This window comes from Rhea pennata, chromosome 1 (assembly GCF_028389875.1).
Source record: "Rhea pennata isolate bPtePen1 chromosome 1, bPtePen1.pri, whole genome shotgun sequence".
NCBI lineage: Eukaryota > Metazoa > Chordata > Aves > Rheiformes > Rheidae > Rhea > Rhea pennata.
Window position 1 is genome coordinate 94,073,066 of NC_084663.1, and position 15,576 is coordinate 94,088,641.

Consider the following 15,576-nt stretch of genomic DNA (forward strand, 5'->3'; position numbering starts at 1 on the left):
ACCAGGCACTGACAGAGGAATAGAGAACTCCTGTCCTGCCCACTTGCTTCTGGCTGAGCTGTTTTAAATTCCTTCAGAGGCTGTTAGCTGCATGTGTTTACATCTCAGAAGAGCACTGGAACCGTAATAACCCATTAATTCATATTTTATTTGTACTCTAATTAGAGAGTACAAATAAAGCAAATGAAGCAAAGTGGAAACTGCAACCTGAGCATCTCTTTTGTTATTCCTTTCCCTCCACCCATATATAACACACATAGTAAACTACAGAAATTTTCCATTTCCAAAACCTTCACATGAGACTATAAACACCCCATCAGATGCCCTTCACCTGCTGCTACAATATAGTTTCAAGGGCTGTAGTTTCAGCCTTTGATTAATTTAGTTTCAGGTACTGTGGGAAACTGTGTGACAAATTCTGCATGTCTTTAAAGCAGTGCTGTCCCTTCAAGCTACATATAGGGAACTTGTTCACAATTTCCCTGGACTTGGCCTTTAGTTACAGAAAATACTCTTTAAAGAAGACAGGTAAATATCCAGCTATCACATTTGCTTCACTGAGACTCATGCGTCTGACCTTTGTTGATGTGAATTAGAAGCAAAGCTAACTACAAAAATTCTTTCTGATCATCATCCTGAATGATACAGAAAAGTTACATCAATAAAGTTGGCTCTTCTAACATTTCCTGCCTTTGCATTATGCATCTTGGCTTCGCTGGCACTCAAGAGGTACATTATGGAAAGTGATGCTTGATGAAGTCGGCTTTCTGCATATACATCCCTACTCCGAGCTGCGAGTCCAGGGGGTCCTTTGGTGCTTTTGTCAGTGTTGTTTGGCTGAGCTTCCCTTGTGAGCTGCCTGTCCATTAGAAGGAGTGTGAGGATGCCCAGGCAGCGTCGGCTAGTCTGACTAGAGCAGTTTCCCCTTGTGTTTCCATGTTGCCAGAGATTGTTCCCTGCAGAGGGATTTGGACGGATGAAGATCCAGTGGGTAAAGGGACATTACCCCTTAGGAACATGCTTGAAGGGCTGCTGTTCACCTCATTCCCTGGGTTGGCAACATTTACAGCATTGTTGCTCACTGTCCAGAGACATGGGTAATGGCTGGGAAAAAAGAGCAGTAGAAATTGAATGACTTATTCGAAAACATTTTCCCCATCACAAGATTTGTTCTGGTACAGTCAAGTACATATTCAGGTAAAATCTGAATCAGGTTACTGAACTAGATCAGCCTTATAGATCTTAACTGAAAAACCACCAAGAACAGATAGACCTGGTGAGCTTGGAGAGAGGCATGGAGAGAATGTGCAAATAAAATAAAAACAAGTTTCAAGATTTAAAAGTCTTTTTGTAAATGTTTACATTTATAATTTCAGCTGACTTTCTTGGCACCCAAATTAGAGAAGAAATGTATGCGTCATTTATTTTGGGAGGAAGGAAGTGACATACTTACTAATTAATTGATTCTCAAGAGTCTAAATTTCAGCCCCTCCCAAAACCTTTTACTGCTCTTTTAACAATATTTCTATACTATATCATGAATTAGACATCATTACATCCCTGCATATGGGTGATGTAAGCTTCTCATTTCATGCAAGCAAATAATGAGGAGCATAGAGAAAAAAAATACTTGGGTATCCAAAATTAGTAGACATCTTAAAGCCTAAGTTCTTTGTGGCTATGCCAAGATCCTGATTTTCAGAAGTGCTATGGAAAAGCAAATTTCAGTTGGAGCAGAAGATGATTATCTTTTCTGAAGGATCTGTCCTGGAATCTAGGATTGGGCACTTGGGATACACTAAATTATGGATGCTTATTAAACTTGGAAATAAGTGTGAATCACAAGGGCAGGTGCACCTCAGATGTGAATGGGTGCACAGACCTCTTCCTCCTCATCCGTATCAGGCCATGAGAGAATGGCCAAGTTCTGGTTTGGATTACTTGATATGAATGGATGTGAAACACAGCGCTGCAGATGTAGAGAAGCCTACTCAGGTGTTCCCACCCTTTCATCCTCCTGGTGGTGCTGCATCTTTGCTGTGGCTCCCTGCCTCTGCTGCATGAGACTGAGGAGCTGAAGAGAAACTGTGGCATTGTGCCAAGAATATGCAAGTTTTCTGTGCTGTAGCAGAGGAGTTGAAGACCATGGCTAGCCAGGAGGGCTTACACTCCTCTAATCTCACCTGGAAACCTATCCCTGAGTGAAACTACTCTGGTGACAAAGCTAGGAATACCCACAAAAATCCTGTTTGCTAGGCCTAGCTTTCAAAATAAGATAACTCTCTATTCCAGGGCCAGGTTTCTTATTTCTCATTCCTACACTAGATCTCCATTTGTTTCCTCTTCCTTAGATTAAGTTCTTACTGCATCTTTTATTTATTTAAATTCCTTTTTTATTCCTAAAAGGTCACTTACTATCCTAATTATTTTCCAGACCATAGTTCTGATGAAACATCCCAGATGCTGCAAGTGCAGCATGCATATTAATAAGCATTACAAGAAAGGCTAAAACTATAATAGTCAAACTGACCTCTGTGCAGAAATATTACTTCCAAACCCCTCTGGAAGGCTTCCTTTCTTGAGATAATATATACTGAAGAGCTGAGTGGAGGGACATCAGCAAGTGGGCGTACTTACTAATAACTAGTATTTCTATAGAGCTTCACACTTTTGTAACACAGATGAATGTTACTAGCAAGCAGGCTTTTAAGGCAAATAATTCCATGTTCCCATTTACTAATGGGAAATTGAGGTGACAAAGTGATCTGCCTAAGGAAGAATGTGTACCAGGTCAATAACAGATACAGAATTGTTTATGAAATCAGGATCATCATAAGGCTTTGTTCATGCCTACAAGCCTCACTGCTCCCAATACCAGTAATTTTCCTGTAACCTTACCTGGGCCCAGGGCTGGCAGTTCCCTTGGTGTGTGGCACTGAGAGCAAATTAGCATGTGGAGAAGATGGCAGAGTCCAGCTGTCATGTCCTGGGAATACCTGAAGATTATTGCTGGAGCTCTCCAACAAATTCACTTTAGGGGGAGAAATACAAACCCTCAGTGACTATTGCAGAGACACTGTCTTAGGACAACAGAAAATGGGTAGGCCTGAGGAAGCAATCTTATCAGCTGACAGAGGTTCTCAGTCATAGGTACAAGGAAAAAATTATCTTCTTTATTAAGGGAGTAGCAGGGTGCCTTTGTAATTCTAGACAAGATATGTGAGAAGACACAGCATGATAGGCATAAAATACACATTTTGGAAAAGTCTGACTAATAGTTTTTGATTAATGACAACTGACATATAACTGACAATGTTTTGATACAGGTTTCTTTATACCTGAGCTTAAATATTTCAGTTAAACAGGATGCCTTACTAAATTACTTTATTCTCTCTCCTGTTTCCTGCCAATTTCCTCCTACCAAAGGAAAATTATCTTCTGGAACTCCACACCCAGATCTAGAGAGTGGAAGGGAGATGCTGGCAATACCAAAACACCATCATTGCAAGTCAGTTCCTACCATGTTCCTAAGGATTGCTTTGACTTGAGATGACAACTGCTTTGTGACATGACATTAGAAGCAGTCCTGCAATGTTCTGATATTTTTGTATAATTGAGACCTGTAATTTAAGCAAGATCATTCACTTTCATCTATAGCCAACAGTTACAATGAACCTGTCTCTTGTACCCATCTCTTTGTACCTTTTGTTTTCTTTGTTTGGGCAGAGTTCAGTGCAGGCTGTTACAAAGACTAATCATGTTCTTTCCCAGCTTCAGCTCATTTGGTTTACTGCTTATGCTAATGTAAAAAAGAGTCAGGCAGGCTGATTGTGCCTGTTTCCTGGAAGCAAAGAAAAATTGTACCTGTAGGTGAGTGATTTTTCTGAATGTACGAAGGCGGGTACGGAGCAGCCCGGTGTCCTCGGAGGGCTGAATACCGCTCACAGCCGTGGGAAGTGTGTGGAGCCGGCAGAGACAGAGGTCCAGGGTACTGATAGTTAGAGCTTCCTGATGCACACATTGTGTCTGGGCTGGAAATCAGCCAGCCACCCACTTTGAGGGGAAAAAGAGAACAAAATTATTAGAGCACGAAAACAGTGCAGCAGAGTAAAGGAAGTAACCAGCCTTCCTGACAAATCATCTGTGCCTCAGAAATGCCAGGCAGATTCCAAAATACTGGTTTAATGCATTAATTTACAGGCAAAAAAAACCCCACCTAAAACCAAGACCTGGAAACAAACAAAATCACAATGTCACAGAATGAACGAACGGAAAATTGACCATCACAAGGATGAACACAACCCCTGCTCCCCTCTCTTTTTTCTGAGCTGTTCATCAGTGAAAGTTTATTTTACAGGTGACAACATTCACAAATACATTCACAAATACAAAAAAAGAAAAAGAAAAGGGGGAACCATAGAAATGCCATACATCATTTTGTTTCTGGATTCTCTCTAGTATCAAAAAAATGGATTGTAAGGAAAATGATCCTCCTGGGGAAAATTGTCACATGATTTACTACTGTGAGGTTTCTTCAACAATTTCTTTTAAGGGTCTCTTTCATCAACAGAATTCGGGACACAACAAAGCACTGGTCTGATCCAGTTAAGCAAGTCCCAGATTCCCAGTACCAACCATATCACACAACACTTCCAGTTTGCATGAATAAAAACCTTACAATGAGAATATGTCATATGTTGACCTTCAGAGACTGTTTCTGGAGCATCCTTTGGATGGCTTCTGAAAGAAAAATATTCAGTGGTAAGTGTTCTCATTGAGAAGTTATGAAAGAAAGTAAAACACTGAAATCTTTTCGCAAAAATTAAACAGAAAATTAAGTGAAAAAGGAGAAAATTGCACCCTATTTAGATACTTACTAGACAGCAGTACATATTTCTGCACTCTGCCATAAAGGAAGCAGGAACTTACGTTTCATGACACACACACAAAAAACATTCCTAAGTTTGTGCTGAATTTAGGGGCTGTATCTGAAATGCTATATCTACCAGTGGGCACCTTTCCTGCTTGTGTTAACCAGCCTCAGCCCCACTCTCAGCAAAGTGGGATTCTGCCTCCTGCACAGCCAAACAAGCTCAAGGCAGCGCTTTCCTTCCCCAGCCAGCAACCCTGGAGCTGAGACTCAGCAGCTTCCTTAGCTAACAGGAGACTGGTAAAGAGAGAGAGGTTCTCCTGCAGGCATGTAGGGGACATTATATGGCAGAAAACTGAGCTGGTCCAGACAAAGTTTATTTGCAGCTACAGACTGGAATCCATGATTTGAGTAGCCCCTTTTTAAATGCTATACTAGGCTCATAAACCTTCATATGATCCTGTGGCCAGTTCAGCTATAGATCATGGAGACAGAACAACCACACTGCATTAGCATGAATGATACAAGTAAAACTTTGAAAGGTAATTAAACAATTTGTTTCTGATGACAGAAGCATCTCTAACACCCTGATCTCCTTTGGAATTACTTTTAATAAACATATCACACATCCTCATACAAGTTTAATAATAACAGTGTAGTTACATTACAGTTATAGTGCAATTTCACTTCAGTTCTGCTTCTCTGTTTTCTGATACCTGCCTTTATTCTCCCTAAAATATAGAATCATGAGATTAATTGGAGTGTAAATACAATGCATAGATGAAGTATAACATTACTGGTAAAATTCACATTGTTTCATTTCAGGCTGTCCGTGTAGACAGTACTAAGTCATAGGATCCTCCAGAGATACTCACCCACTTCAGAACAGATTGTAGTAACAGTTATATAGAAAGTCTCCCCACTAATTTCAGTGGAGTGACTCTGGAATTAAGACAGCAGAAATGAAATTAAGTTATCTCAATGATCTTTCACATTCTGCTGCCGCAGTTTTAACCGTATCAGCAGCAAAATACTACCAAAACTAAAAAGAAGCTGAACTCACCTTTCCTTTGCATCCAGGAAGGCTTTGGCAAAGGGATTATACTTGATTTTGAGAGCTGTTATCTTGAGTTTGCAAAAAACAAGGCATATTAGTGAAGACAATTTGGTATAGAGACTTGACAAAACATCCTCCAGAGTACACTAAGTGGCACTGTCTTGTTAATCAAACAAAATAGATCTCCATACATTATGCTATCCAGGGCTGGTTGTAAGGGAGCTCTGTTCTTTGCAGGGCACAGTACACCGATCAGTGCCACAGGCAGAACACCAACAGGGGCAGCCTAACGGCATGGTCTAGTCTGGCAAATTCTGTGGTATGGTGGTGGACTTATACACTGAGAATTTCTTACAAATATAAGTCAAATCTACAGCAACAATAGCTAAGAGATGAGGGGTATTTTCAGCAATGGTCACATTCCAAAGCATCCCTCTACTACAATTTTGGTACGGTGCAAAAGTTTTCCCATGGAATATGTGCTATTTTGCAATCATATGAATTATAAAGATATTGGTCTTGACTGTAGGTTTCTCTCAGTAAGAGGCTAAGATGCCAGGACAGACACACAAGTTCAGGATAGCAGTGGCAGCATATTTAAACTATATCTGGCTTACTAGTGCAACCAGACCCTGGATTAAATAATGTTATACTCCAGAAAGACAAGAGAGCATTAGACTAAATAGAGCATTACACTGCAGCACTATTGGGGAGATAAGAACCAGTCTGCCTGTTGGCATATGCTTATCTTATAACTAAAAAGCTTTAAATATATCTCATCGGTGATGACAAAGAGCACAGCGTGGCACCCACCTACCTCTTCATTTTGATAGGCAGTCACAGCTATGAACTGAGTCTCAGGGAAGGAACAATTCATCACCATCCGATGGGGGCCTCCTACACGAACTATGTGTACCTGAGGCTCATATTTATGCAGAGAGTTCAACATTATCTGCAGAAAACAAAACACATTGTTATCCCATAGATTCTCTTTCCCTCTGGCTCTGCAATAGACCAAATGTCACTGCTAAAACTCACCAGTTTATGGTCACTGAGAGCAAGAGGGCAGATTCCTTCCTCCTTTCTGATAAGCCACAGGGCTGAACAGGTTGAGACTTCACTGGGCTTGGATTTAAAGCTTTTGATACAGCAGCAGTACCAAATATTTGTGTTAATAGCTCAGGGCTTCAAATTAATGGGCTTCCGCTTCTCTAGAGGCTGTTCAAGCAGTTAAGAAACAATCTGTGTCCTACGTCTACTATCTGAAAGTCTCAGAACCACTATCACAGGAAATAGGGCCAAGAGGGAACTAAGGCAGTCACCTAGCCCATCTTTCTGGGCACAATGAAGTGTACTTAAAGAAGTCTTGGCAGATGTTTCTGTTATCTGGCATTAAAAGCTGTGAATAGTGCCGATTCTATACCACACTTTCCTTAGGAAGCCTGTTACATTGCTAAATTCTCTCTACCATGAGAAAGAGATGTTTAAAAATAACTGTATTTTAGAAAGTGCTGTGTGCACTATATGTGCTTCTGGAATAACACAACTGATATCCTAAAGCACTGTTAGTCAGCTGTTACGTTTTAACAACAGCACGAGAGGGGAAGATGAAGCACAGTGTGTGGACTCTGTTTACCTTAACACTGTTGTCTACATTTCAGAAGAAAACAAGGAGAGCTCCAGTTCTTTACCACTTACTGACTTTTGTTTAGTTTGTCTCCCCTTCAGTTTTTCCTGCTTTACTCTTTCTTCCTCTCTACTTTACTATATATGCACACACATCTGGCTCCCTTGGTTTTTCCCAGGATCTGTTTGACCCTCCAGATTGGTTTTCTGTAGCTTCCCTCCCTTTCCACTTGGATACTCTCCTGAGGTCCTGGATGCAGGACCAATACTTGGCAAATTCATATCCTGTTTTATGCTCCACAATAGCTCTTATGTGCTGCTTCCATGTGTGACCTTAGAAAAAGTCAGGTCATCTTTCTGTTCTGTTCTCCAGTCTGTAAAAATGGACATAATTTCCTACCTAATGAGGGTACTGGGCTTATGAAGGTACCTCACAAACCTAATAGAAATAATGGGTACAGAACATATATTTACATGAAAGAAATTGATTATGGGCTGACAAGTGTCATCCAATGTAGGAGTTTTGTACAAAACAAACAAGCAAACAAAAGATCTTGTGCAATATTTTACCTTCAGATGCATCATCAAAAATAAAAGACGAAACAAAACTAATTTTCCTGTTTGCATTTTTAAGGGGTTCAAAGAGAAAGTCACTTATTTCTGGTACATGTGGTTTCTTTCCAAAGGCCAAAGCTGATTCAATAGAATATTGATAATTATCATGATGCAGAAGCAGACATAGTAATTATTTCATTTAGGAGCAGCCTTTTATTCTGCTATCTGACTCCTGCCAACATTCCACTTACACCAAACAACATGGGGGAACACAACAAAAACCTAATACCCATGACCATTTTTTCTCCCTTCTCTGAAGTCCTATGTAAAAAAACCCAGCACACAAGACCAACTCTGAAAAGCCCCCTGATGATTAAGTAAACCACAGCACTCTGTCTCTCTTAACATCAAGAAGTCCATTAAAATCTGAAAGCGCCAATTAAGGCCTGTTTATTCCTGTTTACATTTGGCCTCCAGAGAATAATTGGCATCTGTGGGTGAAGAGGCCTGTAAGGGCCTCTATAATTACATAAATGCACCCTTGATATTTCTTGATTGGTAGGTGCGTGCAATTGAAGCCAAGAGGTGCATGGGGAAACATGAGGCCATACCTGCCCGTTCCCATTGAGCTTGTTGGTAAGTTTGACTTTGCTGAAGGAAATGGCAGCCTTCATCCAGTGGGCCCCAAAGTTGGGAGAATCTGGGTGGATGTAGACACAGCTGTGGTTTGGTGGCTCAGGCTTCCCAGCTGGCACCCATTCTCCATTGACGTACTTCCAGCGGTGGCCATCAGTTGGGGCAAAGTCTAACAGAAAGGAATACATGGCACTTGGGTCCAAGCCTGATACGCTGATCTTTAAGACAGGGAACATCCGCCTGTTTAGGAAACAGCAAAGGAAGAGACCACTGTAATCTGTTTGTGGCCAGATGCTCACAGATCAGCTCAAAGTGGAAAAACAACCTCTTTCTCTCTATCTGAGGGAAAGTCTGTTAATGTTTCACTTAACACATTCTTGTCCAAGTGATCAAGATAAAATAAAAATTCTCGCCAAACCAGGGCACTAAGGCCTTCATCACGCAAAGATTTATGAACAAACATGCTTAATTTATGAACTGTGTACAGTGTCAGATTTTTTTTGATTACATTACTCCTATAGGAAGGTTTTTCTCCCTTCCTTTGAAGGGATGGTCATATTCCATAGTCCTTGTGAGCTAAGCTAAATAATCTAGGATTTATTTTACGCAAGGAAACTAAAAGCTTTTCATTCCTCTCATCATCCACATTGCCTCCATCTCTACAAGTTTCCAATGGAATTAATGTCTTAAATGTGCAAGATCATAGAAGAACTGTAATTCAAAAATTCATATATCAAGAATACTGTCCTTCCAGTCTATTTTAAACTACAGCAGGTTCTTTTACTTCTCTCTGGAAATGCCTGATGTGTCCTCAAATCACATTTCCTTTCACATTAGTTTTATTACTTTGGTAGCATTCAGTCATCCTTCAATAGACTGATAGTGCAGGTCATCATCTCCCTCTCTTTTGTCACTTACAACTAATGAACCTCCTGGATACCAAGCTTAGCAGCCAGAGATGGGCAATCCCAGCTCTTAGGTACAGTCTGCTCAACTTTGCCTCTTCTACTCTTCTTCTTCTTTTTTTTTTTTTTTAACCTCACTTACTCACCTCTACTTTTTGTGCCAAGATTCTTAATGAAAGTATTAAAAAGAGAATCCTAAGGTCAGGCCTGGAGGAAGTCCAGCACTTCTTCCTTCTTCATTGCAGTACATCCTATGATTCTTGTGTTAATCCCCACCATCTTCCCTTCGAATAATGATTTCCAGGTAGCACCACTCTAAATGCCATAAGTCTACTACATATTTTTAGTATGTATTAAAATGTATTTGCTTTATCAGTGTTGTATCAGATTAGGTTGTCATGACTTAAATTTAGTAAATTGCCTTTTATCTCATATTCCATCATCTTCTATACATTTAATTACCCTTTCCTTCAGAATACATCCTCAACTCTTACTACAGGGATATATTTAGAAGTCTGTAATTAGCTGAAACACATTTTACTCTTTCTTAAATATAAGTATTCAGGTACTATTCTACTATCGTTAGGTAAATCTCCAGCTTGGTAAGTCTGGCTAAAATACTTGCAGTTAAACCTGCTCTTGGCAGTTCTTTCAGTAATTTTGTCCCATCCTTCCATTTCTCCCCCTGCTCACCAGTTAATTAAGACATGTTATTTGACTTCTAGTTCCACCTTAGACATAGTGTTGTCCATTACTATGCTCCAAAATCTATATCATCTAGCATTCCCATCATCTTGTGCATTTAAAACTGAAAACCTGCCTTTGTTTAGTTTTAAGAAAATACTTTAAAACATCTTTTTCCTTCAACAGATCCTTCTGAGCTTAAAGGTACAACACCTTTTCTCAGTTCCTTTCTACTTATTATTTTCTTCTTCAGTAAAGGACATTTGTGGTAGTTCCCGGACAGCAGTTTTCTCTGTCCCAGTATTTGTGATCTGTACCACATAGCTTTGAATTTGCTTTTGGGCAGAGTTCATTCAGAACATGTATAATATAGTACAAAAGCACACCCTTATCTAGCTTTCGAAAATAGATCCAGACAATGGAAACACTCCCTAAAGAGCAGAATGAAAAGCAAGTATTGATATTGGGACTTAGACATCTCAGTGCCTGAAGAAGCCACAGCAATGGAGTTAGAAGGGCTCCCACAGTTTCAGGAACTGGGAAAAAGGAGCAGAAGAGAGTAGTCTCCCACCAAAGATACCCTATTCATTAGGTTTCTTAAGTTGTCAAGGAACGTGTGCCATTACAGTGGAGGTCATACAGCTGCTCTATCTCACTTCCTTCATTCTTCCTACACAAATACAAGGTGCCTTGCCCCAAAGACCTCCATAATGACCTCCTCCCTCTCCTGGCAACTGTCGTGGACCAGATCAGATTTTTATTCACAGGCCAACGAATCTTCAAACTCTCTACAACACAGAGAGATAGGTCGCACCAAACAACCACATCAATTGCCCAAAGTCCGTGGCTGTGGGGCTAAGGTAGGGTAAACCTCTAGACTTAGTTAGGTAGCAGTACAAATTGTGCAATGCTTACAAGAGGGGAATTGAAACTTTAGGCTCCCTCCAGGGACATCAGAAGTCTGGGTCCACTGGACAGTATGTCTGTGTGAGCAACTTCAGATCACTAACACAATCTCCTATACCCTGACCACACCCCACCCACCACCTTCATTTCTGGACACCTTTAAGCAGCTCTTGCTGTACACATTCAGCACCTTCTGCTCACAGAAAAAAAACACAGGAACTGAGAAAAAAGAAATAGTCTAATATAAATAGTTGATGATACAGGACCAGTGCAACACTGAGAAAGACATATTGAATCATGATCTCTCTAACCAAGACTGCAGCTCAGCCAAGGATTTATAGGCTACATTTAACTTAATGTCTCTGTATTCCCGACCAAGATGGCACTGGATTGAATCAATGAATTGGAACAATAACCTCATGCAGCTACCAAACAGGGATGGGATAAAAAGCACAGATGAATTGCTCCCTGTACCCCCAGCTCTCCCTACAGTCAGTAGTCAAAGTAACACATTTGCATGGTTTCCTGAACTGGGAGTAGAGGGGAAAATTCATCCACATTAACACTTAATTCCACTGGATTTCTCAGAACTATATCTCGCATATGTATATATTGCTAATTCCTCTGCCCACAATCCAAGCTTCTCTGCCTTTCTCATGAGAGGCTTGAGTTTATCTCCAAAAGATCTACAACTTTTAATGCCAGGGAACACAATCATCATGAACTCTAGCCTCCTGTATAACATAGTATAGCACTTCCCTGTATTAATCCCTACTTCACACACTGTAATTCCCAACTCACTTGGACCACGATGGCTTGACTGTACAGACTTTCATGCTGGAAAATCTACCACATCACTTGTTCCATTGATTAAGTTACTTTGCTGTTAAAATCTTGTGTTTTGTCTTTCTTTTAGCACAATAAATGATCATTTTTCCAATTTTTTTTCAGTCAAACTTTTTGTTTCAATGTTCAGGTACGTATACACATGACCTCACACAAATGATGCAAGTGTTAAAGTCCAGCATTTAAGAATTGGTGTGTTTGTCTGCATCGATCCACTATAGATTCTCCCTTTATGCAATCGGGACTAGCAGAACCTCCCTGCCTCCAGGGAATAACAAAGTGTCAGGATACTACATAGCGATATGATAGAAACACTAGGACAGAAAATAGTCAGAAAACTGACAGTTTGAATATTGAATGCAAATCAAGTACAACAAACATGAGAAAATAAAAATCCAATGATTCTCACCATAGTAGCGTTATAGCAACAGTTAAGTTACACCCACTGGGATGCTTTTTGCTTTAGAGGATATGATTTAATTTCACTAGGGTCTGTTCTATCCAGAATATATCCACTTTCCTGCACACCTAGGTATATTGCTATGGCAAGTGCTCATTATAACAAAACACTAGAGCACCATTATAATACAGCATTGGAGGCATATCTATATATTTACACTAAAGTTTCCAGTTTGTCATTGAGCATAGACACTTAGTTCCTGTGATTTATGTAAGATTTCATTCATCTAAGTGTGACATTTTGGTAGTCCTCAATATCAATTACAAATGACATAAGTAGTTAGAACTGTGCGTCCTAGAATGTTATCGCTGATCAGTCAGCCTTGAACTCTGGAATGTTCCTGAATCTACCTTCAATTTTATTTGTGACTTTTGCTAACATTGTGTCCACACAAGCTGTCTTTCCTTCCTCGCACAGAAGTTCAGACTGGCTTTTCTCGATACTCTTAGAATGTAGTTTTCAAAAGCGCTCATATATCCTTCTGCAAGAGGGACTGGGAGTTAGTTCTATTTGATTTAAGCATCAGCAGAATTAAATCAACATCATTTTCTTTTGAGAATCCCTCTAGAGACATACACTGAAGATTCCTGAACTTGCAAAAACTCAGCATTCATTGGAGCACTCATCCCCTTTGCATACGTGTGGAGTTCTCGGGAGGGATTTTGCTGCAGAGCACTGTCTGTCTGTCAGTCTGTATGTATGTACACACACGTGCGCGCACACACATACACATATGTATTTTTGGGTGCATTGATGCGTTTGTAACAGAAGATACTTTCAGAAATGCAAGAGAGTTTTTCATAGTCCCCAGTAGTACACTTTGTAATATTGTACAAGCAACTTTGTTATAAAGATGTACGCAGAGGACAGTGTAATATGTTTTTAGAATTTTATGTTTTAAGATTGCTGTAGTCTGATAATAGAGAAAGAACCTGTTCCTGCTCCTGTTGACATTAATAGAACTCTCACCGGCTTTAGGAAAAATAGGATAAAACTGATAAGGAGTGCAAAGGGTAGAAAGAAGGAAAATAAGGAAGCTTCCACAATCAAATAAAAAGTGAACAGTCATACACAAATTCCCTCTTCACCATCATGAAAAGGTTATATCTACACATTCACCCAGACATTTTAGTGAGAAATAGCACCAGCTACACTGATAATTTACATTAGCTGAGAGTGAAGAAACTGAAAGACAAAATTAGGTAAAGGTGTTATTCTTTGGACCTATTTAATCTGAGGTAAATCGATCTTACTTCAGTTTTTTAACTTACGCTGATGAGCCAGTTTAAGTGGCTTTTACCCTTACGCTAGGAGAAAGTCCACTCAGAATTTTGTTCTGGCCTAACAGCAATTCTTAAAGCAGTTTTAAACTGACTTTAAAAAGCACTTCTAAATGAAGCAAAAGCAGCTTCTGAGTGCCCCAACAGGAAGGGATGCCTATCCGTATGTCATTAGGAGAAATAAGAGTGGCAATAGGCCATGCTGGACAAGAGCTGACATTCTGGGAATGCAGCTGTTTTCACAAGTTTTCACAAGGTCAGCTAACACCTTGCTGAGCTAACTGACTCGATTTTTCCTTTTTAACTGCCATCATCTTATGTTCCTTGTCAAGCTATAGTCAACAATGATATTGTCCAACCATTCTGCCAAATCAAAGTCTTTCTGCAAAACTGATTAAAGCCACACCATAGGAGTAAATCCTTCTCCCTGTCTCTTAATTCCTCTCTCTTATGTAGACCTTCTGTAAAGTCTTATAAAAGAAACACGCACACGTGGGGAGTGGGGGGAGGTGGCGTGGTGGTGAGAGATTAAATAAAAACCTTAGTACCAATGAACAGGTGAACTTTACTTTAGTAGCTGCCTCTTATGGGCTGGACTCTTATCAGCCCAATTTAGAGCAGAACTTCTCTGAGAGTCTCCTGCAAGCCAGTGCCTGGTACAGAATTAGTATTCCTCCCTCTAGGTTTTGTACTCCCCTCTCCTTCGCCCTTCTGTTTTCAGCAAATAGTAAAATATGTAATCCATTTAAATTACAATATTTTGTTTTCCTAAAGCCCTGCAGATTAAGCAATAATGTGCTCTAGTTTCTAAGGGTACTAGCAAAAAATATGAAACAAAGCACTTGTGGGACCATGCAAGTCTGGACTGTGCAGACATGCCACACAGGGCCCAGATGCAATATACTCCTTTCAGTACAGATTGTGTGCATGGGCTGTTTACCCCTAAGGCCACAGAGACAGGAGTATCTGCAACTGGATATAACAACATTGATCTGCTTTTGAACATAATTTGAGGTCTGTGGGCAAGGATCTGCTGATGAAAGCTGATTGTTACTGGTTCCAAAAGGTTTTGAGAGAGCAGCCATGTCCTGTTGGACGTTCCGTTTTCAGGAAACCTTAAGTCAAACAACATATTTCTCCAGCATATTTTATAGCAGGAATAAAAGGTGGAAGGAATGGTTTAGCAGTGACCAACACAGAGCAGTGATACCCTGTTCTGTTCATATGCCGTCTTTAAGGGACTCGGAGGCTGCAGTGACAGCACTGTTACTGCTCCTCACAGCAGTCTCTCTACCCTGCACACACAGCATTTGTTATTACAGCTCTTAACCCCCCTCAGGCTGTTGTCTACACTCAGCCCACAAGGCTGAGGCGATCACTCACCTGCCATTCTTGGTCACGATCATCTCGTTAGTGACTTCCCTGAATCTCTGCCAGAGCGTAGCATCCTCCAAGACAACCTGAAGCTGTTTCTCTGTGGGGTCACCTTTGTCTCTCCCAGCCCGGAGTTCGCTCTCCACAACACTGAGTAGCCTGGAGACAGTGCAGTCGCTGGGCTTTTTGCAGCCCAGGTCTGTCATGATGGTTTTACTGCCAAAAACTTCAGGTACCTGTTAAAAGATAAAAATCCTAAGCTAAATCTAAATGCAGATCAGTTCATTGGGCACAGTCTGACAAGTGTGCTCTCCTCGCTCTTTTGCCACTGTCTAGCTCCTTCCCCTGGAAGTCCCAATGGGCAGTGACACCAGCAT

The 15,576-nt window shown here is 40.5% G+C and overlaps 1 protein-coding gene across 1 annotated transcript; it reads right to left on the bottom strand.

Moving 5' to 3' along the window:
- Window positions 1–808: 808 nt before the first annotated feature.
- TBX19 (T-box transcription factor 19) lies at window positions 809–15,576 on the bottom strand. The gene is given in 10 exon segments (XM_062572218.1): window positions 809–1,104; window positions 2,899–3,031; window positions 3,865–4,053; window positions 4,679–4,740; window positions 5,934–5,995; window positions 6,745–6,879; window positions 8,720–8,984; window positions 15,209–15,445; window positions 15,447–15,535; window positions 15,538–15,576. Coding segments are annotated over 10 exon segments (1,449 nt in total). The 3' UTR covers window positions 809–866.